This window comes from Myxocyprinus asiaticus, chromosome 34 (assembly GCF_019703515.2).
Source record: "Myxocyprinus asiaticus isolate MX2 ecotype Aquarium Trade chromosome 34, UBuf_Myxa_2, whole genome shotgun sequence".
Classification (NCBI taxonomy): Eukaryota; Metazoa; Chordata; class Actinopteri; order Cypriniformes; family Catostomidae; genus Myxocyprinus; species Myxocyprinus asiaticus.
The window spans coordinates 24937957-24964602 of NC_059377.1; the positions used below are offsets into that span (position 1 = coordinate 24937957).

Consider the following 26646-nt stretch of genomic DNA (forward strand, 5'->3'; position numbering starts at 1 on the left):
GCTATTTAATTACTTTTTTCCCATTGCCAGACTGCAGTTTGCTAGTGCCCCCACTACGCAGATTAATGGACTGAACCATTCTTGAAAATTAGGTTAAACACCTGTCACATGGGCAAAGCTCTCATGAAAATAACGTGAAGTGGGCGAGTCATACTATTGTGGCTGTGCAATAGTTGCACGAAATACGTCTGCAAACACTAAACGTGCTTTGGCTAATGTGACAGAGTGACTCTCAATGGTGTTGTGTACCGACACCCCTACTAAGGGAATGGCGGTGTCACCCCTTGCCTGCAATGGCGTAGTCTAGCTGCGTGCGCGCGCGTGTGTATGTATGCGTGTGTAAAGCCCGGTTTGTATGTTTTGTGTCAATTGTCTGGTAAAGGCATGGCAGCTTGATGCTGGTAGCGCAGCTGAATGAAAATGTTGTTTACATGGACACTTGCGTTGCAGCCATTTCCGTTTGATTAATTATTGAAAGCGTGGACATATTTATTCCTGAGGTAACTGTGACATTACATCAAATTTGAAAACGAAGGTAAGTGACTCTTTTGTTTTGAACATTACAGCAACAAGGGAGTAAAGCAATACTTCTGTCACTTCTGCTTTTCGTGACCTTGTTTGTGAACGATGTTGTATTGCTAGTTACATGCGCTGGAATGAGCAGGTTGGTATGTTGTGTGTTGATTATAACGGGTTTGGATGGAGCTGTCAGTGATGCAGGCGATGTGATGTGCGTAACGGTTTGTTCATTATCTTTACCACTAGCGAAAACGCAACGGCTCACACTTTTGCAGTATTCTAGCGGAACTGTTTCGGTTTAGAGGAACGCATGTATTTGGATTTGCGGAAAAAAAAAAAGATCGCTAGGTTGACTCCATTGGTCAGTGTTGGGCATTTACTTAAATCTGGCCATCTTATCTAACGAACAGCGCAACTGTAAAAGGGGCCGTTCAGACCGAATGCGTTCTTGCTCTAAAAAAACCTAGACGCAACGTGACGAATATAAATGAAACAGAACACGAGTGTTTCGAGACGCGTTTTTAACAGTTAAGGTTATATATATATATATATATATATATATATATATATATATATATATATATATATATATAACTTGACACGGCGTCTAAAAAACGCGAGACGCGCGCACCGGCTAAAAAACGTCCGTCTAGTACATGTCAACGTAGGAAAACAATTGAAAACAGCGCGGAAGGACGCAAACGCATTCGGTGTGAACGGCCCCTAATCTGTCTGTACATAGTGCAGGTCGCGCACACAGTTATATTTTGTCCTTGTGTTGGTCACGTGTGAGCTGAAATCTATATCAGCCTGTGTCTTCTCATATTATGGATATGAAATATTCATTAGGAAGATCTGGAATTGGTTTTAAACATTATATGGCAGCGTAATGAGGCAATGTGCAGCGACTGTCTGCAAAGGGTGTTGATGGGAGGCGAATCTAATCTGTGACTCCTATCGAGATCTGCGTCGAAAACACATCGGTGCATCAACAACATCGCGCTGAAATTGTATTCCATCCTTTTGATAAAGTGGTGATCTCGCATGATAATAGTCGTGGCCTGGGCGGTGGATTATTAGAGCCAATGCATCTTCAAGCATCCATTCAGAGCCCTTAGTGAGATGCTGTGTTTACAAACTGATGTTTAGAGTTCCTTTAGATAGGCTATGTTGTTGTTTTTATCTGCTCTGCTGCTGTTCAGAATTGGTGATACTACTATGTAACTGGATGCAACAAATGCTGCAACAATAGCAAAATATTGACTGAAATGAATGAAAATGTACCCTATAACTGACCATCTTGCACAAATATTGCATTCATAAATGTATAGTTTGTAAACAAACAAGTTAACACTTACCCTGACATTTTAGTGTGTTCAATGTTTTCAGGATTTGCCCAATCCCCAACAAAATGTGATATTGCTCCAAACAAGCATACGCAGAAGGAATGTTACTGAATATCTGAGAAGACCTCCATTGTCGAGGCTAAGATGTTGAAGGCGGAGGCCTCGGCAGAGAGGAATAACCTGAGGAGTGCTTCCCCGCACCGGAATGCCTACCGGACCGAGTTCCAGGCTCTAAAGAAGGCCTTTGACCAACCAAGACAGGATGGAGACCCCAAGCTCAAAGACCCAGAGGCGGTCAGGCAGCCTCGAGGGCGGCAATATGGCACCCATGTCAGTCGTATCAAGAACATGTTCATGCAGATGGGGACTGAGCATGCTGGATCCAACAAGCAAACAGGGGACGAGACCTCACAACAGAAACTGACCAAGCCGACAAACTTCATCAACAAGGCAGATGGGTCGGTGATCAAGTTCCAGCATGGCACTGGGGAGCGGACAAGTGGTGGCCATCATAAGTCAAAGTTCTCCGAAACAAGGAAACTCTTTGAGCAGAGCTCCAGGGATGCTTCGCAGTCACCTGTGTACTCTTATGGCAGAGACAAAAGGGGTTCTCACGAACATTTGGATGACTGGCGGGGGGCACGTTCAAACAGAGGCAGCACAGACTCGTTGGATAGTCTTTGCTCTAGAACAGAGGCCTCATCTCCCACTGTGAGTCAGCTTAGTGCTGTGTTCGAAAATATAGACCAGCAGGGCTCTGGTGCTTCTTTTAAAAGAGGCTGTGGAGGGGGAAGAGGGCTGTACTCCCCAGATGGCTTGCACAGACATGGGGAGGCCAGTGAGGATGACACCAGTGCTCGACAGTCTCCATCACGTGGCTTTTACAGGACACGAGTGGGTAGCAAGCACAATCTGCCAGTTTCCTCTTCCTCAGAAGATCTTCTCAGTCCTAGTCCTCTGTCAGAGGCCATGGATCAGATGAAAGCAGGTGAGAAGAAGCCTCAGGAGAGCTTGGAGAAACCAACGGAGCCCGAAAGTGAAAGTGTGGATGCATTAACTACTGAGGTGCTTGATGGATCCAGTGATCTGAAACAATCCTTTCCTAAAACAGAACTGAATTCTGCTGAGGCTGTGGTTGGTTCCTTAACCTTGGTTCAAGTCAATGACGCTGCAGTTTGTGACAAAACTTCCACAGCCACCAAGGTCTTTGAGGACACGGACGGTCATGTGGCAGAGGAGTCTAGCCGGATTACAGAGGATCAAATAGAAGAACCCACCGAGGAATATTGTAGCAATGAGAGAGTTATTTTCAATGCGGATGGGGATGCGTGCTACCAGGGCTGGGGGGAGAGCTGCACAGACCCAGAGGATGACCTGTATGATGATGATATTTCTTATGACCCAGGATCAGAGATCACAGAGATTCCAGGTCTTCCAGAGGAGGACAAGGAAGAAATTCCACAAAAACGGAAAATTCGATTCAGCTCTGCACCCATAAAAGTAAGTTTATTGCTGGTCTTTACCATGTTAAAGGGATAGTTCACACAAAAATAAAAATTCTGTCATCATTTACTCATTCTCATGTTGTTCCACACCAAAAAAGAGATGTTAGGTAAAATGTTAGTGACTGACAGTCTCTGTCACCATTCACTTTCATTGCATCTATTACCATAAAAAATGGGAACCTGCAATTGTTATCTTAAAGCTGAAGTATGACGTTTCTGTGCCACTAGCACCACCAACGGAATTGCAAAAATATACATTGTTTTCAGAGCAGCTTTCTGAATACGCCATTGGTCAAACAAAGAGATTGTCCCGCCCCTCAGCTCACAGCATTAGTTCAGTAATGTTGTTGGGGCGGGTCTAAGCGGGTCTCTCAAAACAAACAGAGCAATTTTCATAGCGCAACAGAAACACAGTGTTTACAGTTTTTTAGAAAATTAACCTATGAATGGCTTACTAATAGTTGCCTCTATATTTAGCTGGGTTAGGAGAAAGTATATTAACACAGAAAAAGTTACATACTTCAGCTTTATGGAGCTAAATAATTGATATTAATTAATATTTTTGGCTTGAATTAAACCAGTTAATTTAGATGTTACCATATGAAGCACATTTTTAGGTTAACATTTTTTTAAACACCAATCTCTGGAATACTCGATTCTGATTGGTGAATGTCGCTATCTAGTGGTCTGATATTTTTGAGGAACAACTGCACATCCGGGTATTAAGACAAATCAGACCGGTCATCCGAGTATTGCAAGTCATCTTTTCTACTTCTCATATCACTCTGCGATCTAGTAAGCTAATAAAATAATTTAAGCTAGCTAAATATCAGTGTTTCATGTCCATATATTTGTTTATTTGGTTAGTAGCCATGTAATAAGCAGTATAATTATCGGTTAATTGAGGGGTTAATCACAGGGTCCTTATCATCCTGTCGGGGTTTATTTGGCTGACTGTACATTATACCTTACTTAGTGAACAACAAATTACTTTTGTGTGTGTAACCTAATTTATTCAATTTGATTTGTTTATGTTAAATAATTATATTTTTTGACTCAAAAAATGAGTTACCAAATAAAGCACATTTTTTTGGTTACCTGACAATGCATTTTTTCTGTGAATGAAATTGAATGATGACTGAGGCAGTCAGTCCCTAACATTCTGCCTAACATTTCCTCTTGTGTTCCATGGAAAAAATTAAGTCATACAGGTTTGGAACAATATAAAGATTGAGTAAATGATGACAGAATTTGCATTTTTGGCTGAACTACCCCTTTAATTTGTATTTTTCCAGGTATGTTTTGATTTCCCTAAATGGAAGTGTTTAGATTGGACCGCCATCATGTTATTGAGTTTGCTCAAGGTCCTAATGTTGATCACTTCTGAAAGCATAGCCATACATACATAATTGAATCCATAGAGGCCTTTAATGTCCTTTTATTGATTCTCTCAAAATAGACACAGCAATTCTCTATTTTGCTCGCTTATGTCAGTGCTTTTTAGATAATGAGCAGACAGACCCATAAAGTGACATCCAGAGGTCCACTCATGCCTGCAGGGAGATGAACACATATAGCTGCTGTCCTCACAAGCCCTTTTGGCTCTCCACTCTGACACTTTCAAACCACTGATGCTTCAAACTCTGTGCTTGTCAATCCCCTTTCTCTTCATGATGAAGTCATGCTCCCACGAGAACATGAATAACTGCTACGTTTGCAACTTATTCCAAGGTGAAGCGTGGAGGTGGTAATTACAGTCTGTCTATCTATCACTCGTGTTTCACAGGAGGTTACAGGGTCACATTGTTTAAGAGGGTATTTTAATACTATACACTCTTTGTAAACGTCTCTGAAATGCATTGTGCATTCAATTAGAACGAAACTAAATTCACTTAGACTACCGTTTAAATCAATTAACTTTGATTTACCCATATAATGGCACTGCTCCAGACTGAGTCTGTTTGGATTGTTGCCATTGATTAGCTGTGATATCATGAAAATCACCAGTTGCTGGAAATGTGTTTACAAATCCAGCTATTAACTCTAATCAGATGTTGGATGGAGATGTGGAAAATACTAGAAAACAAACATTTCACCAGTCTGGATTAGTCTCATTAATGCCCTTAAGCAGTGCTGGACTGGTTCTCCTGCCTCTGTCATTGGATAAACATGATGTTTGCACACTAATGTCCATCACATAAGCTGAATTTTCAGTGAGCAATCGTGTGCCGGTATTAAATTAAAAGGTCTGTTACGCAGTGTATTGAAGTGTATTGTATTCTTAGAGTCCCTTAATCAGATCACATCCCAATGCTACTCTCACTTTGAATTCTTGGATCAGGCAGCTAATTATAAACGTGAAATATAGGTCTTTGCGACTGTCAAATGACAAATTGAACTGTAGTACAATGCATTTAAAATGAAAATTGTCTTATCATTTACTCATCCTAATCTCTGTAGGTCCATATAATGCAAGTGAATGGTGACCAAGGCCTTTGAAGCTCCTAAAAGTAGATGAAGTCAGCATAAACATAATCCATCAGACTCCAGTGGTTTAATCAATGTCATCTGAAGCGATCCAGTAGGTTTTTGGGTGAGAACAGACCAAAATGCAACTCGTTTTCACTGTACATCTTGACAGCAATCTCCATGGCGATCGTGATTTCAAGCTTGATTACACTTCCTATTGAACCATAAAGCGTCAAGCACTAGGAAGTGTAATCGAGCTTGAAATCATGATTGTGCATAGAGACTGCAATGGCAAGATGTATAGTGAAAAAAGAGATATATTTTGGTCTGTTCTCACCCAAAACGAACTGGATCACTTCAGAAGACATTGATTAAACCACTGGAGTCTTATGCATTACTTTTATGGTGCCTTTATCTGCTTTTTAGAGCTTCAAAGGGCTGATCACCATTCACTTGCATTGTATGGACCTACAGAGCTGAGATTTTCTTCTAAAAATCTTAATTTGTGTTTAGCAGAAGAAAGAAAGTCATACACATCTTAGATGGCATGAGGGTGTTTAAATGAGAGAATTTTCATTTTTGGGTGAACTATCCCTTTAAATATATTACGCTGTAAAAAGTGGTAACCTGAATTTGTTACATTAAGGAACTTTTTCTACTTGATCTAATCCTTAAAATTTATTTTGTTGGTGTAACCTATTGCATTCAGGTTGATTTGGTGATGTTAAATAATATTTTTTACTTGAATCACTTAAATATGTCACTACATGAAACATAATTTTTAGGTTAATATTTGATCAGTGTCAGATAGTTTAGATACAAGAGAGGGAATCAGGGCTCTAGACAAACAGCAGATATTTCAGATATTTCCTTTAATTCTGCGCTTTCTGAAACATTCATCCACTAGAGATTATAGAAAATGCAATTGTAGAAAATGCCAGCCTATAATGGCATTGTGCCGACTGGGGTAGGCTACAGTAACTGTCTGCTCGGCTGAACTGTCCTGGTCGTCAGCCTGACAAAGAAAGACTCAGCCCTTTTTCATGAGTCAGGTAATTGTGAACCCTGGTCACATGCTTTTTCTGCGGACACAGAGGAAACAGTCTGTGGTCTGTGTTCAGACTTGAGAAGAAGACACAGATTTGTGGTAAAACGTGCATGAATTAGACTAGCCTAGCATGAGAGGAAGGAGGAGCATGAAGGACATTGAAAAGAAATGTCAGTCATTAATCACACTGAACCTTTTTTCTCATAAAGTAGATAAATAATTTCTATATTAAAGCTTTTTTTTAAAGCTTAATTAATCTAGAGCTGCTGTAAGAGGCTCTTGTGGAGGCAGCTCAAGTGGCTGTATGGGATAACAGCACTCAAACACACTTCCCCCATTTACTCTGGAGCTTTCAGGTTTATCAATGAATTCAAAAAGATTACAACATTACTATCTAAATTCATCTTGTAATTTTATGCAATAAACCATGCTTTTCTTATGTCTCTTTTTTTTCTATTTTTAATGATGTTTAATGTAAAATATGGGTCCTGAAGTACAACCAATTGAGAACTACTGGCCTAGTTAGCATTAATGGATATCTTCCACAAGGGTTGCTTGTAACCATAAACAGTGGAGAGCACTTCGAGTCAGTTTCATTGATGTACGCTCATTCTCTCATTCTACTCCTCTTGTTGGCCTGCCCAGTCATGAAGCTGTGTCAGACTGGCTCTGATAATGAGTACATGGCATTCAGTAGCCAAGTCCACTGGTCTCTTTGTATAGTAGTGATTGGGAAGGAGAAAGAAAAGAAGGTGTGGTGTATTGTGGTTACACAAAACATTTTTCATTCTTTTGCAGCTTTTCACCATGTACGCTACAAAATGATGTGGCATATCATAGCAGAACACGAAATGAAGAAGAAAATGTTGCACTATAGAGTGCAAAAGTCTGGTTCCGGAAGTAAAAATCTCATTAATTTATTCCACAGATGAACTGATTTTCAATGATAACTTTAAAACCTTTAAAGACAGACCTATTGTGAGCTATGAGGTTGTTCATCGATGGTATATGCTTCCATTGAAGCCATCCGTCTGTATTATTAACTTCTTTCTTTAAAAAATCGTGTTTGATAGAGGAATTCATGGTAGACAACTCACAACAGGGCAGTATCATGACCAAAACATCACCGTAAACTAGGGGTTGCATAGATTAATCGACTATAACTAATGTAGTTGACACTGTCAGACTAGTCGCTTTCCACGTGATTTCCCAAATGTAGGATGCCAAGGGAAGGCTAATTCATATTAATGAGAAAAGCTGTACCTGATTTGTTAGGGGTTGGGTTATAGTTTCTCTGACCAATCAGATAGTGCTTTCTTGATGAATATTACTGAATTGTTCAATCAGTTATCGCTTTACTCATAAATATAAATGATTCTTCCCCTCTGTAACGAACTTCACAGCAGAAGGGAAAGAGGACACAGGGAAGCAGGTTTTCCAGGCTCAGGTAAGACTTTTAATCGGCCACTTCAGTGCTTTACAACTTCACAAACTCATCAGCTTCACAGGCACGTAGTCACTTAAACACATTAGCTTTTACAGGCACGTAGTTACTTAAACACATCAGCTTCACAAATACAACAGAATGAATGCAACAGCTTCAGGAGCACCGTGGCCTTCCTTGTGCCAGACTCTCTCTCCTCTCTGCTGGTGGCGTGGCTGCTTATATGCTGCTCTCCCCATGCTCACTGCAATTAGAGACAGGTGTTACACATAATCTAGCTCAGGTGCAAGTGCCCTTACCGCTTTCTCTCACTCCGGACGGACACTTGACCACGCCCCCGCTGCCACATATCCCCACCGTCCGACTCAGGCCGGGGAGACATCCAGCCTGTCTACCACTCCCCCCCATTTCTGGAAAGGAAGTCGGCGACAGCCATCTGCGCTCCCGGTCTGTGGACCACCTTGAACTTAAACGGCTGAAGAGCCAGATACAAACAGGTGATCCACATGTTGGTATCTTTCATGCGGTGGAGCCATTGGAGTGGGGCGTGATCCGAGCAGAGGGTGAAGGCCCGGCCCAACAGGTAGTACCGGAGAGTGAGGACCACCCACTTGATGGCGAGATACTCCTTTTCTGTGGTGCTGTACTTAATCTCCCTTAGCGAGAGCTTGCGGCTGATGTACAGCACCGGGCGCTGCTCCCCCTCCACCACCTGCGAGAGTACGGCCCCCAGCCCTCTGTCTGAAGCGTCCGTCTGCAAGACAAAAGGGAGAGAGAAATTGGGTGAATGTAAAAGCGGCCCCGCAAAGTGCGGCTTTAACTTGCATAAACGCCTGTTGACACTGCTTCGTCCACTGGACCGAGTCTGGAGCCCCCTTTTTGGTGAGATCAGTCAGCGGGCTGGTGACATCCGAATAATTAGGCACAAATCTCCTATAATAGCCAGCCAGCCCCAGGAACTGTCTCACTCCCTTTTTGGTCTTGGGCCTCGGGAGGTCACAATCGCTGCAGTCTTGTCAATTTGGGGACACACCTGCCTGTGGCCCAAGTGGAACCCCAGATACCGTACCTCCAACCGCCCAGTTGTGCACTTCTTGGGGATTGATGTGAGTCCCGCTCGTCGCAGCGATCTCAGAACTGCCCTCAGATGCTGCATGTGCCACTGCCAATCATTGCTATAAATGACGATAACATCTAAATAGGCAGCAGCATAAGCCGAATGCGGTCTGAGGGTTCGGTCCATGAGATGCGGAAACATAGCCGGGGCTCCGAACAAACCGAACGGAAGTGTCACAAATTGGTGTAATCTAAATGGCGTGGAGAAGTCTGTTTTTTCACGGGAATTTGGTGTCAAAGGGATCTGCCAATAACCCTTTGTCAAATCCAGTGTCGAATAAAATCGAGCAATGGCCAACCGATCGAGCAACTCATCAACAGGAGGCATTGGGTACACGTCAAATTTAGACACGCATTGACTTTTCTGTAATCCACACAGAACCGTACAGACCCGTCGCTTTTAGGAACTAGAACAACCGGGCTGGACCAGTCGCTGTGAGATTCCTCTATTGCCCCCATATCGAGCATTGCATCCAATTCTTCCCGGACAATTTTCTTTTTGTGCTTGGGCAATTGGTAGGGATGGCTACGTACCACCACCCCCCGGCTCGGTCTCGATGTGGTGCTGGATGAGGTTTGTATGACCCGGTAGAGGGGAAAACATATCTGCAAACTCCTGTTGCAACTTGACAACCTTTGCAAGTTGCCCCGGTGAGAGGTGCTCTCCGCAAGTGACCAAGGTGAAATTATTGTGTTTTGTATTCACCTCCGGCCCAGGTTCCGCCCTCTCCGGAACTACCAAAGCCAACGTCACAGGGACTGCCTCCCTCCACAATTTCAGGAGGTTGAGGTGATATATTTGACGTGTGCTCCCTCTATCGGTTCGCTTTACCTCATAATCGAGATCCCCCACTCATCGTTTAACCTCAAAGGGTCTTTGCCACTTGGCAAGTAATTTGGAGCTCGATGTGGGGAGTAATACGAGTACCTTATCTCCCGGTGCAAATTCCCGCAGCTGAGTTCCCCTGTCATACAGTCGGCTCTGTCATTCTTGAGCTTGGAGCAAATTCTCCTGTGTTAGTTGCCTCAGAGTGTGGAGTTTTGCTCTAAGATCAAGAACGTATTGAATTTCACTCTTACTGTTTGAAGGTCCCTGCTTTGCATATGACATCAAGCACGCCGCACGGGTGCCGCCCATACAGCAGCTCGAATGGGGAAAACCCAGTGGAGGCTTGCGGGACCTCTCATTCTGTGAATAACAGGGGATCGAGCCATTTGTCACCATTTCTAGCATCCTCATGCACGAACTTACGAATCATGTTTTTAAGGGTTTTATTAAATCGTTCCACCAGGCCATCTGTTTGTGGATGGTAAACGTTGGTGCGGATCAATTTAATGCCCAAAATGTAAAATTTTAATGCCCAAAATTTAAAGCTTGCGTAGTGTCCGTGACATCAAGGTTGTGCCCTGATCAGTGAGGATTTATTTCGGAATCCGCACCCGGGAGATTATTTTGAAGAGTGCCTCCGCAACACTACGTGCTGAGATGTTGTGCAGGGGCACTGCTTCCAGATATCGCGTTGCATAATCCACCAGGATTAATACAAAGCGATGTCCACGTGCTGACTGCTCTAATGGCCCGACGAGGTCCATTCCAATTCTCTCAAAGGGGACCTTGATCAGCGGAAGGGGGTGCAATGGCGCTTTTGGGGTGGCCGGTGGATTCACCAGCTGACATTCACGGCAAGCCGCACACCACCTGTGGACATCGCCGCCAATGCCCGGCCAATAAAAACAGGCTATTAGACGGTTCAGCATTTTTCTTTCCCCTAGATGACCCGCCATGGGATTGTAATGAGCTGCCTGGAACACCATTTCCCGACGGCTCCGCGGTATTAAGAGCTGGGTTGCATCTTCCTTTGTTTGAGCATCCTGCGTCACTCTATACAACCGCTCATTTATAATTGCGAAATAGGGATATGAAAGTGTGACATTCGGCTGGAGTTGTTGACCATCAGTCACTCTCACTTGGTCATAGGCGTGCTTGAGGGTTTCGTCTCGTGACAGCTCCATAGGGAAATCCCCTTCAGGAAATCCCCTGAGGATGTGAGGGGCTGCAGCCTCTCCCCCCCCACGTCATCCTGACGTGGAGCAGACGAAGACGTCCCCAGCTCCGCCTCCCCTGCCAGAGCATCGCACATTTCACATCTCATCGCTTTAGTGCAGGACCCATCCGAGCATATTCCCTTTAATACATTTCTAAATTCAGGCCAGTTAGTCCCCAAAATCAGTGGATGGGTGAGGTGGGAAGTAACCGCAGCCTCCACTCTATGTTTTGTTCCCCGAAATTTAATCACAAGGGTCACCACAGGGTAGTTGTGAATATCCCCACGCACACACTTCACCCTCACCGTTTTAGCTGTGCCCAAAGCCTCGTGTTGAACCAAGCGTTGGTAGATAGTGGTTTGATTACAACCCGTGTCCACCAGTGCTTGGTGAGTACCCCCCTTGACACTTACTGGTATCCAGTACGCTCTGGCCCGGTCGGGGGCAGCCTGCGGAGTGTCGGTGATCCGGACCACCGTCCCCAGCTCCATCACAGGACACTGATCCTGGAGGTGTTCGGGATCTCTGCAACTCCAGCAGGATGGCCCAGGCGCTACACCCACACCTGTGTTGGCGGGCACCTCCACCTGAGGGGGAGAGCGGCAGGGCACCATAGATGTTGGGGGTACCGTCCCCTGCACACAGGGAGCTGGCCTCGGTGACGGGACTCCTCGCCTCCGCGGGGAAGGAACGGGCTCTGGAGAGAGAGTAGAGTGAGAGATAGAGGGGTGGGGGAAGAGAGTGGGGAAAACACAGGGGGAGGGGAGAGAGAGTGGGAGTGCTTTTCCACCCTCGGGTACGCTGCCAAATAGTCCTTCGTCAGTCGGGCAGCTTCCTCCAGCGATGCCGGGCGGTGGCACTGGACCCACTCCACCGTTCCTCTTGGCAGTCAATGGATTAGCTGCTCCAGCACCACCTGGTCGACAGCAGCCATTTCCGGCAGGCGTCTCTGAGCCATTGGGTGAAAGCAAAAGGGCGACCGGTCTTCTCCAGCTTCATGGACCGGAAGAGCTGCTGGTACTTCTCTGGACTGTGGCCTACCCGCTGCAGGATGGACTTCTTCAGGTCTTTGTAGGCCAGGAGGTTAGCCGCCGGGAGTTGTTATGCAGCAAGCTGGGCTTCCCCAGACAGCAACGGGAGGAGCCGGGCCACCCACTGATCTCGCGGCCAGCTCCAGATCTCGGCGGTTCTCTCGAACAAGTCGAGGAAGGCTTCCGGGGTCGTCTTCCGCCCCCATCTTCAGAAGCATGGGTGGGGGCAGGGGGCTGTGGTTGTCCGGGTTTGTGGCCAGGGCTCTCTCCTGGCTGAGGAGGCTCCGAATCGCATGCCGGTCCTCTGCTTGAGCTCGTAAGATCTCAAAGAACTGGCGGTCTTGACAAAGCTCAAGCAGGGATTGTTGGTGCATCTGGTGTAGGCTGACGAGGGACTTGAGGATCTGAGCCAACTGTGAGGACTCCATGATCCCAGGTTTCAGCACCAGTGTAACAAACTTCACAGCAGAAGGGAAGGAGGACACAGGGAAGCGGGTTTTCCAGGCTCAGGTCAGACTTTTAACATTTACATTTATGCATTTGGCAGATGCTTTTATCCAAAGCGACTTACAGTGCCCTTATTACAGGGACAATCCCCCTGGAGCAACCTGGAGTTAAGTGCCTTGCTCAAAGACACAATGGTGGTGGCTGTGGGGATTGAACCAACAACCTTTTGCTTACCAGTTCAGTGCTTTAGTCCACTATGCCACCACCACTTTTTGGTCATTCAGCCATTCAGCCATTTAAGTGCTTTACAACTTCACAAACTCATCAGCTTCACAGGCACGTAGTCACTTAAACACATTAGCTTTTACAGGCACATTGTTACTTAAACACATCAGCTTCACAAATACAACAGAATGAACGCAACAGCTTCAGGAGCACCGTGGCCTTCCTTGTGCCAGACTCTCTCTCCTCTCTGCTGGTGGCGTGGGTGCTTATATGCCACTCTCCCCATGCTCACTGGAATTAGAGACAGGTGTTACACTTAATCTAGCTCAGGTGCAAGTGCCCTTACTGCTTTCTCTCTCTCCGGACGGATGCTTGACCACGCCCCCGCTGCCACACCCTGCCATCCCACGTTTCGGAAATGTATTATGCACATTTCACTGGCAACCTATGGGACCCCAGACACAGCATATCTGGCTATCTAATTCCTGATGACATATAGTTACGTTGCTATTTCTTATAGCATATAACTAGCTAAAACCCATTACATTGTAGCGAACGTAGATCTTTCTATACTGTGAAATTCAATGGGTAGGGGAGTGGAAATTCTGGCCCACCCGTGAGGGTGTGGAAGGTGACGTTGGGGGCATAGCCCCATGACTAGTCACATTAGACTCGACTAATGGGCTCGAGTAGTCTACTATTAAAAATCAGTAGCCGTGCAACCCCTACCATGCAATTTTTGCCTGCATCATCAGTGTCGTTGCCATGCCATTCTCACCTCAGTCTGGCTGATTCCATCACAGGCTCTGCAATCTTTGGATTTATCACACGTTTTTAATGTAAGGTTTGTGACATTATGCATTTATATTAGTAATTTAATTCCCTTAACCCAAACTTATCCCTAAACCTAACCACCAATATAGCTGTAGACTGGTTGCCCACTGAAGCTAAGCAGGGTTGGGCCTGGTCAGTACCTTGATGTGAGACCTCTTAGGGAAAAACTAAGGTTGCTGCTTGAAGAGGTGTTAGTGAGGCCAGCAGGGGTTACTCACCCTGTGGTCTGTGTGGGTCTTAATGCCCCAGTATATTGATGGGGACACTATACTGTAAAAGGCACCTTAATTCGGATGAGACATTAAACTGAGGTCCTGACTCTGTGGTCATTAAAAATCCCAGGACATTTCTCATAAAGAGTAGAGGTGTAACCCCAGTGTCCTGGCAAAATTCCCCCCTTTGGCCCTTCTCAGTCATGGCCATCACCATCCATTAATTGGCTGTATCACTCTATTCTCTGCTCTCCACCAATAGCTGGTGTGTGGTGAGCGTAATGGTGTTCTATTTCTGCCATCGCATCATCCAGGTGGATGCTGCATACTGGTGGTGATTGAGGAGAGTCCCCTATTCACAAAGTGCTTTGAGTGTAGTGTCAGAAAATGGGTATATAAATTTAACATTCATTCATTCATTCATTCAATATAACAAGAATATAACCAACCAATAATATAAAAGACAGAACAAGCAGATACAGTACAGTCACAATAACTTACCAAACAACTCATGCTGCTTTTAAAGTCTTCTGAAACCATATGATAGCTCCGTGTGAGGAACAGAGTGAAACTGAAGGTTTTAATTACTGAAATTGTTCCTCTCTGTGAAAATACATCCAAACATTAGATTGTTGCAATCATTCACATGACACGCAAGAGCCAGTGACATTTGAGTGATGAGTTGAATATTGTCATGTCTATAAGTAACCCCCGGTTAGCTTAAGTTTCTCAAGAGCCACATGCGACGTTCACACACTGTGTTTATTGTGGTTATTTGGAGTCCTACAGAAACTCTTCACTTAATCCTAACCTTAACCCTACCACTAAATCTAACCCTAAACCTAACTGGTTTTAGTCACCATTCATGTTAATCACATCTTTTTTTTCCATTTAATGAAAGCGAATGGTTAAAGTGAATGATTTTAGTCACCATTCACTTTCGTTGCATCTTTTTTTTTTCCATACAATGAAAGTGAATGGTGACTTGAGACATTGAAAGTGAATGGTGACTGAAGCAATGAAAGTGAATGGTAACTGAGGTTGTCAGTCCATAACATTCTTCCTAACATCTGGTGCTCCATGGAAGACATAAAGTCATAGGGTTATGAGAAGACATTAGGGTGAGTAAATGACAAAGAATATTAATTTAATTAAGCAAAGTAACTCTGTTCTATCTGACAAAGCAATGTAGCTGTTGCAGAAATGATTTGCTGCAGAATCGTGTTTGTATGAATTCCTGTGAGGTGTAGTGTTTGTTTAGCTGTGCCTTTTGCTGTGTCCGGCCTGTCATCGTTCTACCATCTAAACTGCACTCAAAGGCTGAAATGAAATACTGTATCTCATTACCTATGTTGAATTCAGCCTCTTTTTATGACATAGTTATTCCCTCTTGATTCTCTAATGGAATTAAATGGATTTGAAAGACTGGGCAGCAACTGAATGACTGCTGAAATGATTCAGTGATTGCACTCTCTGTGCACTGGACATTTCACAGATGCACATATCTAGAACACACGACACTCTGAATCAATCCAGCAATTTACTATATCACTTCAGTCCTGTAATTTTGTTAAAAGGTTGGCTAGCTAAACAGTAGACCTCTTAATAGCTATATTTTAAGGTTAGTATAAATACACTTCTTGCAACTTAGTTGAAGGCAGTCTTTTAGGTACTGTAAGTGAGCTGAGCATCAAATGTTTTAATCATTTTTATTTTTTTAGGGATCTAGATCAAGGAATTTGCAATGGCTCAGACTGGAGTATACAGGTGCATCTCAATAAATTAGAATGTCATGGAAAAGTTCATTTATTTCAGTAATTCAACTCAAATTGTGAAACTTGTGTATTAAATAAATTCAATGCACACAGACTGAAGTAGTTTAAGTCTTTGGTTCTTTTAATTGTGATGATTTTGGGTCACATTTAACAAAAACCCACCAATTCACTATCTCAACAAATTAGAATATGGTGACATGCCAATCAGCTAATCAACTCAAAACACCTGCAAAGGTTTCCTGAGCCTTCAAAATGGTCTCTCAGTTTGGTTCACTAGGCTACACAATCATGGGGAAGACTGCTGATTTGACAGTTGTCCAGAAGACAATCATTGACACCCTTCACAAGGAGGGTAAGCCACAAACATTCATTGCCAAAGAAGCTGGCTGTTCACAGAGTGCTGTATCCAAGCATGTTAACAGAAAGTTGAGTGGAAGGAAAAAGTGTGGAAGAAAAAGATGCACAACCAACCGAGAGAACCGCAGCCTTATGATTGTCAAGCAAAATCGATTCAAGAATTTGGGTGAACTTCACAAGGAATGGACTGAGGCTGGGGTCAAGGCATCAAGAGCCACCACACACAGACATGTCAAGGAATTTGGCTACAGTTGTCGTATTCCTCTTGTTAAGCCACTCCTGAACCACAGACAACGTCAGAGGCGTCTTACCTGGGCTAAGGAGAAGAAGAATTGGACTGTTGCCCAGTGTTCCAAAGTCCTCTTTTCAGATGAGAGCAAGTTTTGTATTTCATTTGGAAACCAAGGTCCTAGAGTCTGGAGGAAGGGTGGAGAAGCTCATAGCCCAAGTTGCTTGAAGTCCAGTGTTAAGTTTCCACAGTCTGTGACGATTTGGGGTGCAATGTCATCTGCTGGTGTTGGTCCATTGTGTTTTTTGAAAACCAAAGTCACTGCACCCGTTTACCAAGAAATTCTGGAGCACTTCATGCTTCCTTCTGCTGACCAGCTTTTTAAAGATGCTGATTTCATTTTCCAGCAGGATTTGGCACCTGCCCACACTGCCAAAAGCACCAAAAGTTGGTTAAATGACCATGGTGTTGGTGTGCTTGACTGGCCAGCAAACTCACCAGACCTGAACCCCATAGAGAATCTATGGGGTATTGTCAAGAGGAAAACGAGAAACAAGAGACCAAAAAATGCAGAAGAGCTGAAGGCCACTGTCAAAGAAACCTGGGCTTCCATACCACCTCAGCAGTGCCACAAACTGATCACCTCCATGCCACGCCGAATTGAGGCAGTAATTAAAGCAAAAGGAGCCCCTACCAAGTATTGAGTACATATACAGTAAATGAACATACTTTCCAGAAGGCCAACAATTCACTAAAAATGTTTTTTTTTATTGGTCTTATGATGTATTCTAATTTTTTGAGATGCACCTGTACTGGAGTAGGAAATTGTCAGGAGTGGTAGAGGAAAAGGCAGGACTTAAATGCAGAGTAGTATAATGGGCTTTTATTACTCTCAAAATATAACAGAAAAAACAAAACAAAAAGTACCCCAAAGGTGAAAAAAACACAGTTCAGGGCAACACAATGATGACAGGCTGGGTTGGAGCAAGGAACCGACAGGAATCCACACAAAACAGGGAACACGACTGACAGAGACCTAATGGAGACATAAACAAGCAACATCCCACAATTAATTAGCACAAGACAAAGAACACAATGGGGTTAAATAGGAAAGAAAATGAGGAGAGAAATCAGGAATGCAGGTGAAGCAAATGAACTAATAATGAGGTAACAAGGGGGCGGGGTCAGGAGGAGAGATAGGAGAGCACATGGTAAACAACTTAACAAGAACCATGTGCTCTCAACAAACACAACAGACCAGACAGAAAGAGCACATAGCAATGAAGCCATCATTGGCCATGTGTTAAAAAAAACACAAAGACACGACAATAGAGCATATGGCAATGAAGCCATCATTAGCCATGTGCTCAAACAAAAAGACAAGACATGGAGCATGAGTGTCTGAATCCCGACTCGGAAACAAGACCAAACCAGACTGAAGAGTCAGGATCCAGACACCATGCTCTGAACATGAGACACAGCCTAGACAGAAGAGCACATGGCCAGGAAAACAACCAAAGCCGTGCGCTCGCACAGAGACATAGAACATACGGGTCAGGATCCTGTCACCACAATAAACCTGACTGACAAAGGTGACAGGATCCTGACTTGGTTGAAAAAGGCTTTAAAGAGTTAGAACAGGGATTTTAATGTGATACTGTGCTTAAAGACATCCCATAATATCTCATTTCATAATTTCATAGTGATTTTTTTCTCAGTTAATTGCTAAACTAAATTATCAATACATTTGTAAACATTAGTGATAGACTAGATTATATATCATCAAGGCTGATAAATCGGCTGTTATTATCAACAGAAGCGTCCATTTTGTCAAAATCCTTAATTGTACAGCTTAATGGCTAGAATTAATTGTATTAACCTATATGACATATATCAGCCACCCCGATCTCTAGTTATTAGTATCGGCATTGGTTCTTTCAAAAGCCAATGTTTGTTGACCACTTGAAAACATGCCTATATTTTGGTCTATTCATCAGGAGAGAACCATTATGTAGTCAGTAGGAAACTGTAATAAGAAGTGGCTAAAGCTTTTTCTCATTTGTTAATTTTATGAAGCAGAATAAACAAGCTGTCAATGTGTGGTTTTATCTTTTCCAGGATAGAGTTAAGCTTTACAAAATATGAAGCAATCAAGCAAATGCCTTGTTTTCAGGACAGTGATTTTGAAACTGTAGTCATTGGCGAAGGTCTGTCTCACAAATGCATTATTAATGATGTGATATTTTTTGTTTGCTTGTTTCTCTGACATCTGACCCCTTGTGGAGCTGAATTTTTAACGACTGAGGAAACAGAAGACAGGCCTGTGGTTCTGAGGCTGCACTATTCCAGCTATCCGTGTCAGGCACTAATTCTCCCTCCCTCCCATCATAGGCCATCACTGAATGTATCAGAGAATCTTGTTCTTGCTTTTTTCCATGCTGGAGACAAGGGTGTGTTCAGTGCTGACACAGTGTCCTGAATTGTTGTGAGACAGCAGGCCTAATGTGGCAGCTGTGTGTTCACCAATTTGTGCGGAGTGCCAGTTTCCCCTCAGTGTGTGTTCATTGCACTCAGGAAAACTGCACTTTAAGTATTGACTGTCTTAGTGTGTTCATAATTAACCCATTCAGTCCTGAATTATGATGTAGAGACACAAAAATATAATCATGGTGGTTTATAAATTGTGATCATGAATAATAAATACTACCATAATTGGGCCTTATTTCTAAATACAAATCTCTAAATACAACCATACATGACTAATGTATATATATATATATATATATATATATATATATATATATATATATATATATATATATATATATATGTATATGTGTATATATATATATATATATATATATATATATATATATATATATATATATATAAACATATACATACATTTAAATTGAGTCATTTAGCAGATGCTTTTGTCCAAAGCGACTTACAAATGAGGAACATAGCAAGCAATTTGCCATACAAAATTCAACAACATCTACAGTGTTGTACTGCCAAGCTCTCAAGGTGGCTGGAGTAGTAGAGGTGCTGGTGCAGAAGAAAGAGACAGAAGTGTTTTTTTTTTTTTTTGTGTGTACAGTAAGTGCAAGTTAAGCTCAATAGTAAGTGCAATATATATATATATACACACACACACACGCACACACACACACACAAACACACACAAACACACACACACCGGTGACCAAATGTTTGGAATAATGTACAGATTTTGCTGTTTTGGAAGGAAATTGTTACATTAATTCACCAAAGTGGCATTCATCTGATCACAAAGTATAGTCAGAACATTACTGATGTAAAAAACAGCACCATTACTATTTGAAAAAAGTCATTTTTGATCAACTCTAGACAGGCCCCATTTCCAGCAGCCATCAAGCCAACATCTTATCCTTGAGTAATCATGCTAGATTGCTAATTTGGTACTAGAAAATCACTTGCCATTATATCAAACACAGTTTAAAGCTATTTGGTTCATTAAATGAAGCTTAACATTGTCTTTGTGTTTGTTTTTGAGTTGCCACAGTATGCAATAGACTGGCATGTCTTAAGGTCAATATTAGGAAAAAAATGGCAAAAAAGAAACAGCTTTCTCTAGAAACTCATCAGTCAGTCATTGTTTTGAGGAATGAAGGTTATACAATGCTTGAAATTGCCAAAAAAAAAAAAGACACTATAGTCTTCAAAGACAAAGGACAACTGGCTCTAACAAACACAGAAAGAGATGTGGAAGGCCAGATACAACTAAACAAGAGGATAAGTACATCAGAGTCTCTAGTTTGAGAAATTGACACCTCACATGTCCTCAGCTGACAGCTTCATTGAATTCTACCCGCTCAACACCAGTTTCATGTACAACAGTAAAGAGAAGACTCAAGGGTGCAGGCCTTATGGGAAGAATTGCAAAGGAAAAGCCACTTTTGAAACAGAAAAACAAAAAGAAAACACAGACATTGGACAACAGATAATTGGAAAAGTGTGTTCTAGATCTTAACCCCATTGAGCTTTTGTGGGATCAGCTAGACTGTAAGGTGTGTGAGAAGTGCCCGACTAGACAGCCACATCTATGGCAAGTGCTACAGGAAGCGTGGGGTGAAATGTCACCTGAGTGTCTGGACAAACTGACAGCTAGAATGCCAAGGTTCTGCAAAGCTGTCATTGCTGCACATGGAGGATTATTTGATGAGAACTCTTTGAAGTAGTTTAAGAAGTTCTGAATTTTTTTTTCAAATTGTAATAGTAATTTTTCACATTATTAATGTCCTGACTATACATTGTGATCAGTTGAATGCCACCAATTTCTTTCCATTTGAGCAAAATCTATATATTATTCCAAACTTCTGGCTGCCAGTGTGTGTGTGTGTGTGTGTGTATATATATATATTTCTTATGTCCATAAAAATGGGCATTCATTCTAAACAAAATCCTAATAATTGTAAATATTGAACAGAAGTCCAACTGTCATGGAAAACTTGGAAATTTCAGGAAATGTTAAAATTGCAATTTCCAGGACTTAGTATATTGAAATTTTTTAAAAGTCTTGGGAAAGTCATGCAAAATCTAGACATTTTCCTAGTTATGCTCAGCTCTAAAATAGGATAAACATCCAGAAATAGCCATTTAATTTTATAAAGTGCAAATTTTTGTAAAATGATTGTTAAAAATCCTTATCCATGACTGGGAATGTAATTTAAATTCATTAGTCAAAATGTTTTGGAACCCTGATTGTCATTTCAAGATAACTTAGTTATAGAAATGATAAGTTAATGCAAAATCATTGTAGATACTGGTTGTTTCTCTGAAAAGAAGAAAGAAATATAAAATAAGAATTGGATCAATTAAAAGGTTAAAAGTTACAGTTTTGAATGCATATGTATATAATGAATGTGTATTTACACATGTATGTGTACAATATGTTCGGCTAATATATGTAACTAGCTTGCACTTACACTTAACTCATAAATGTAACCCTCACCAAGTCATGTGGTCAGTTTATGAATTAAGTATTCATTAGACCATGTTACTGATCATGTGAGCAAACTCAGCCAACATATTTGAGCATAAGACATAAAGTAAGCAATTGTTTGTCTCTTGTTTATCCCCTTATGCTGAGAGCTCCCCCTTAATGTGCTAGTGCGCATCGTGTTGGCGGGCGGTGAGGCCCCCAGAGGTATTTTCATCACAAACACATGATTAAAAAGAGACTGAAATGGCATTCCAAGGCAAATATACTGCAAATAGAGTCACCAGCTTTTTACAGTGAATAGGGAAGTACCGTAAACATGAGTTTTGAAATGGAGACATGTTCTTTACATGGAGCAAAAGGCTAATTACTCTTTTCGCTTGAGAGTTCACCTGACTCACCAGTTCATAGTGTCCTCAATGTCCAGAGTGCTTTTAAAGTAGATGAAAGATAAAATAGCTTTTGAAATAATGCTGAGTGTCATGAAATATTGTACACTCTCTGCTAGGGCTTTTAACACATGAGCACCAGTTTTCATTGATAGCATTAGCAATCATTATTGCATTTTAATACTAGAAATGACATGAAACTTGTGATTTATAAAGGCTAATTTAATATACAGTGGTCACAAAAGGTATTTGGACACTTAAGCCTCACTTAAAAAATGTATGAATGTATTTTTGTCATATAACAAAATATCAAATTAAGTGGCATTTTGGTTTTGGTTGTCAAATGGTGGAACATGTCCATAGTTCATGTGATACTATTCCTGTGGTCACTCTGCTAAGGCTCCTGTGTGAACTTGAGGAGAACTGACTTCATACCCAGCTAACAAATGTATGTTCTTAAAACGTTTTCCAAATGTTACATTGTAGTTTTCTTAATGTCTTAATGCATAAGACTCCTGAAAATGCAAAAACTACCTGAAAACGTAATTTACCATATTCTTTGACAGCTTTAACAATGTTGCACTTAGAATGTTTTCTCCTAACACTGTGAGAACTTATCATTAGCGTTTTGTTAACAGTGTTTTTCCCTAGTCTTTACATAACATTAGCAAACATTGTTGGAACATTCTCTGTGAGGTCCAGTAAAAATGGTAAGGTCTGAGAAAAGTGTAATCTGTTTGCAAATGATTCTTGGATTGATATTTAGTATCTAATGCAATTGAAATTCATACATTTTAAGTCTCCAAAAGTCCAAATACATTTCAGGGCCACTGTATATTCATATTTGAATGAACATGAACTACTAATTTCCTATTCTATAATATTTGTTAATTACTTATTAATGAAAGTATATTATAGGCTAGGATTAGTAATTTAAGAGATGACTCTGAAATGACATGAGAGTGGTGGTGGTGTAGTGGACTAAAGCACTGAACTGGTAAGCAAAAGGCTGTTGGTTCAGTCCCTATAGCTGCCACCATTGTGTCCTTGAGCAAGGCATTTAATTCCAGGTTGCTCCAGGGGGATTGTCCCTGTAATAAGGGCACTATAAGTTGCTTTGGATAAAAGCATCTGCCAAATGCATAAATGTAAATTTACACACATACACAAAAAAAGGAGAAATCTGAATAATTTATCTTTGATTATGCTTTCCCCTTGCCTGAAAAGTACTGATATAATTAAGCTTTGCCAATCACATCATCATGGAGTAGAGGAGTGCAGGGAAGTCTCTATACACACTTGTCTCTGCAAACACTGTGTGTTGAATGGTTAATCCACACAACATCAGCAGTGACGTTCCTCTGGGAGAGTGGCTGTGTTTGAATGTGAGTGTGGTGACACTGGGGTCGCTGGCACTGGCGCCAGACTGCACTGCCATTTAATGCGATCACTTGTGGTTGGCCAGACCATGGAGCCATGCAGCGCTGTGGCAGCCAGTGATACAAATGTCGACAAACACTTTCATTCGATCGTTCCTCTACCTCTTTGCCTATATTTCCCCTCAGCCTGCTTCTCGGATAATCCTGGGACTGTGCCCAAAAAGGATCACAGTCACCCACAATGCAGCTGAAGGCGTATTGGTGTAATATGGTGCTTTTAGAAGGCATACCGATGAGGTATGGCTGATCCACTAGAAAAGCAGGGACAGAAAGAAGAATGAGAGAAGGGAGGGATAATGAAGTAATGAGAAAAGAAAGGGATGAGGAAGGTTGGCTCATTATCACTGCTGTTCTAAGGAAGAAATTCACTTTTTGGAGAAAGAATCACTTAACTGAGAACATGAGAAGCTCTAAGAGCCTTGATGGGATCTCAAAGCATGCAATAAAAAACTCAGAATTCTCCACTGTTGCGTGATGCACACTGTGTGGTTTTGGCTCAACATTGCTGTCTGAGACAGAAAGAAAAGGAGAGATGTTCAGTTAAAATTGTGTAAAGCTTGTCAATATGATATGCACAGTAAATATATTGTTGTTTAGTGTTTCCTTTATATCATAATCTTACTGTCAAAATAACCTTGTGTTTGGTCTATACTATAGAATGAGCAGTCTACAAATACAATTACCCTCTTTCGCCCGGCCAGACCAGATTGATCGCACTGTGAATTCGGCAACAGTAGGTCAAAAGATCTGCTGCTGAAATTGGTCTGTGCTCACTGAAAATCGAACCACTGCCCCCAGTGGCCGAAGCTGGAAGTGTTGTTGAAAGTATGGGCACCAGTGACATCAGATTTCCAGGTGAAATGTCCACAGAGTGGCGCCAAAAGTGAGTTGCATTTTTAGTTGTAATTGATATAATACTATGATGGCGTTTTAGTGCCACGTTGGAAAAAGTTTTCCAAAAGATTTCAAAAATAAAGTCGTGATATCAAAATTATGAGAATAAAGTCTTAGAATTATGAGATTAAAGTTGTTATATTTTGAGATTAAAGTCATAATATTTTGAGTCAAAATATTACATCAAAATTATGTTATGCATTATGAGCATTATGAGACTAATGTAATATATTTGGGTGAATAAACCAGAAATATTTTGAGAAAAAAATCGCAATATTATGAGAAATAGCACGTCATTACCACAAGGACAGAATGGACAATGAGCCAGCAGCTTCATCAATGCAAGAAATGGATGTGGATTTAGTTGAATGATAATTTAGGATATGATTTAGCAACAAGTAAATCCTTGGTCATTTCTTTTGGCATTCCTGAACAGAGAGCTTGCAAAAACTTCCCACAAATTCAGCTGAGCTAACTTGACAACAAAGTTGCATTACCAAAGTTATTTCCCTCGTTATTGGTGTTCACTGTATCCAAAGACCCAGACGCTCCACTTTGCTGTTGTCCACCACATCACTTTGATGTTACTTTTCTTACGACTTATTCTCAAAATATTATGACTATAATTTCATAATGATACGACTGTATTCTCGTAATTTAGACTTTTTTCTCAAAATAATACGACTTTAATCTCATAATACTACGACTTTATTCTTGTAATTTTGATTTAATTCTCAAAATATTAAGATTTGAATCTCATAATTTTGCTTTTATTCTCAAAATATTACAACTTTAATCTCATAATGATATGACTTTATTCTCATAATTTTTACTTTATTCTCAAAATATTATGCATTTATTCTAGAAATCTCGAGAATAACATGGCACTAAAACACTGTTCTATAATACAGTCAACAAGAATGCATATTTTCTAAACTGTACCCCCTAACCCAACCCCCATCCCTAAACCTTACTGTCAGTTGAGTATACATGCAATTTATGAGTAAAAATGCAACCTCCAAATTGCACTCACCATTGTTATGTGAACATTACAGATTGCAGAAGATACCATTGATACCATTGTTGTCAGATTTCATTTGAATTACGTTGTTGAAAACATAATATTGACCAACTGTCTTGTAGATTTTGGCCTTTCGTCATTCAAGCAGACAGGAAAAATTGCAAGTGTGTACCCAGCTCTCCTCCTAACAGTAAATCGCTTACAAAAGCTCACAATTCTTGACCATTTTACAAGGTAGCAGATGGAGCCAAAGACCTCACAGGCTGCTGGCTTTTAAATATAAGACTGCAGTATGCCAGTGTGTATCACCAATAGATGAGAGGACAGAATGAGAGGCTAATTTATGATTAGTAGACAAAAGCAATTCGCTGCATATGTTTTCAGGCAGCTAACAGGTGTATTGATCTAAAGGGCGAAGGCCAGGGGGTGGATGAATCAGAGAAGATGAGGCTGATAAGAGAGGTGAGTTGAGAGGGGCTCAATCAGTACAGAACACAAGGCTAATGATTCAGCATAATGGGTTTCTTGGGTTTCTTCAACTAAAGAAACAGCTTCTTATTGCTTGAAGTTTCTATTCTTTAGAGTGTTGATGACTGAAACCACTGATAAGCACTATTTTAATGGGATTTGTTCTCTAAAATGCTTGAGTTTCAGTCATTAAAATTCCATGTCTGTCATTTTATGTACTGATTCAGACTGGGATCTCAGTAATAATTCATAAGGTGTCTATTTTCTGGATTTGGTTGTTACATTATGTAAATAAGGGAAAGAATGAATTAAGATGAGGATCATATCTGTTGCTGCAACTACCAGTGGCCATTCTGAGCAGTTTCCTTCAGTTTATTTATGTCAGATGGGATGCCATCAGGGAGAACTTGATGATACAATTAATTTTTTAGGATAAACCCCTTGAGATGAACCATCTCGTTTTCGAAGGGGTCCTAACAAAAAAAACAAAAACAAAAACAAAAACAAAGACATTAAAGTACACAACTCAACACACTACAAATAGGAAAATCAACACACAAACATCTAAAAAATAAGTACATTGGTGAACACAACCACTAAATGGCCACAGAGAGACCATTTAGTGAGGCTATATACACTATATGGCCAAAAGTTTGTGGACACCCACTTCTAATTAACAAATTTGGTTACTCCATTAAATCCAGTAAAGCAAAATCTTAATGATTCTTTATGTAATGGCTTGGGCTTTGTGTGCTTCCAAATTTGTGGCAACTGTTTGGGGATAGCACTTTTCTGTTCCAGCATGACAATGCCCCTGTGAACAAAGTGAGGTCCATAAAGAAATGGTTTAC

At 41.4% G+C, this 26646-nt stretch overlaps 1 protein-coding gene across 5 annotated transcripts in view; it reads left to right on the plus strand.

The window, feature by feature from the left end:
• The first annotated feature begins 250 nt into the window (after positions 1 to 250).
• Positions 251 to 26646, plus strand: part of LOC127425292 (neurabin-1-like) — a 73447-nt gene continuing 47051 nt past the window's right edge. For 2 of the 5 annotated variants that reach the window (XM_051671079.1, XM_051671080.1), the window contains exons 1-2: positions 251 to 535; positions 1909 to 3365. In XM_051671079.1, the coding sequence (XP_051527039.1) occupies positions 2010 to 3365 (1356 nt within the window). In that variant the 5' untranslated portion in view covers positions 251 to 535; positions 1909 to 2009. The remainder of the gene's footprint in view (positions 536 to 1908; positions 3366 to 26646) is intronic. The other 3 variants (XM_051671082.1, XM_051671081.1, XM_051671083.1) reach the window with 3 other exon arrangements.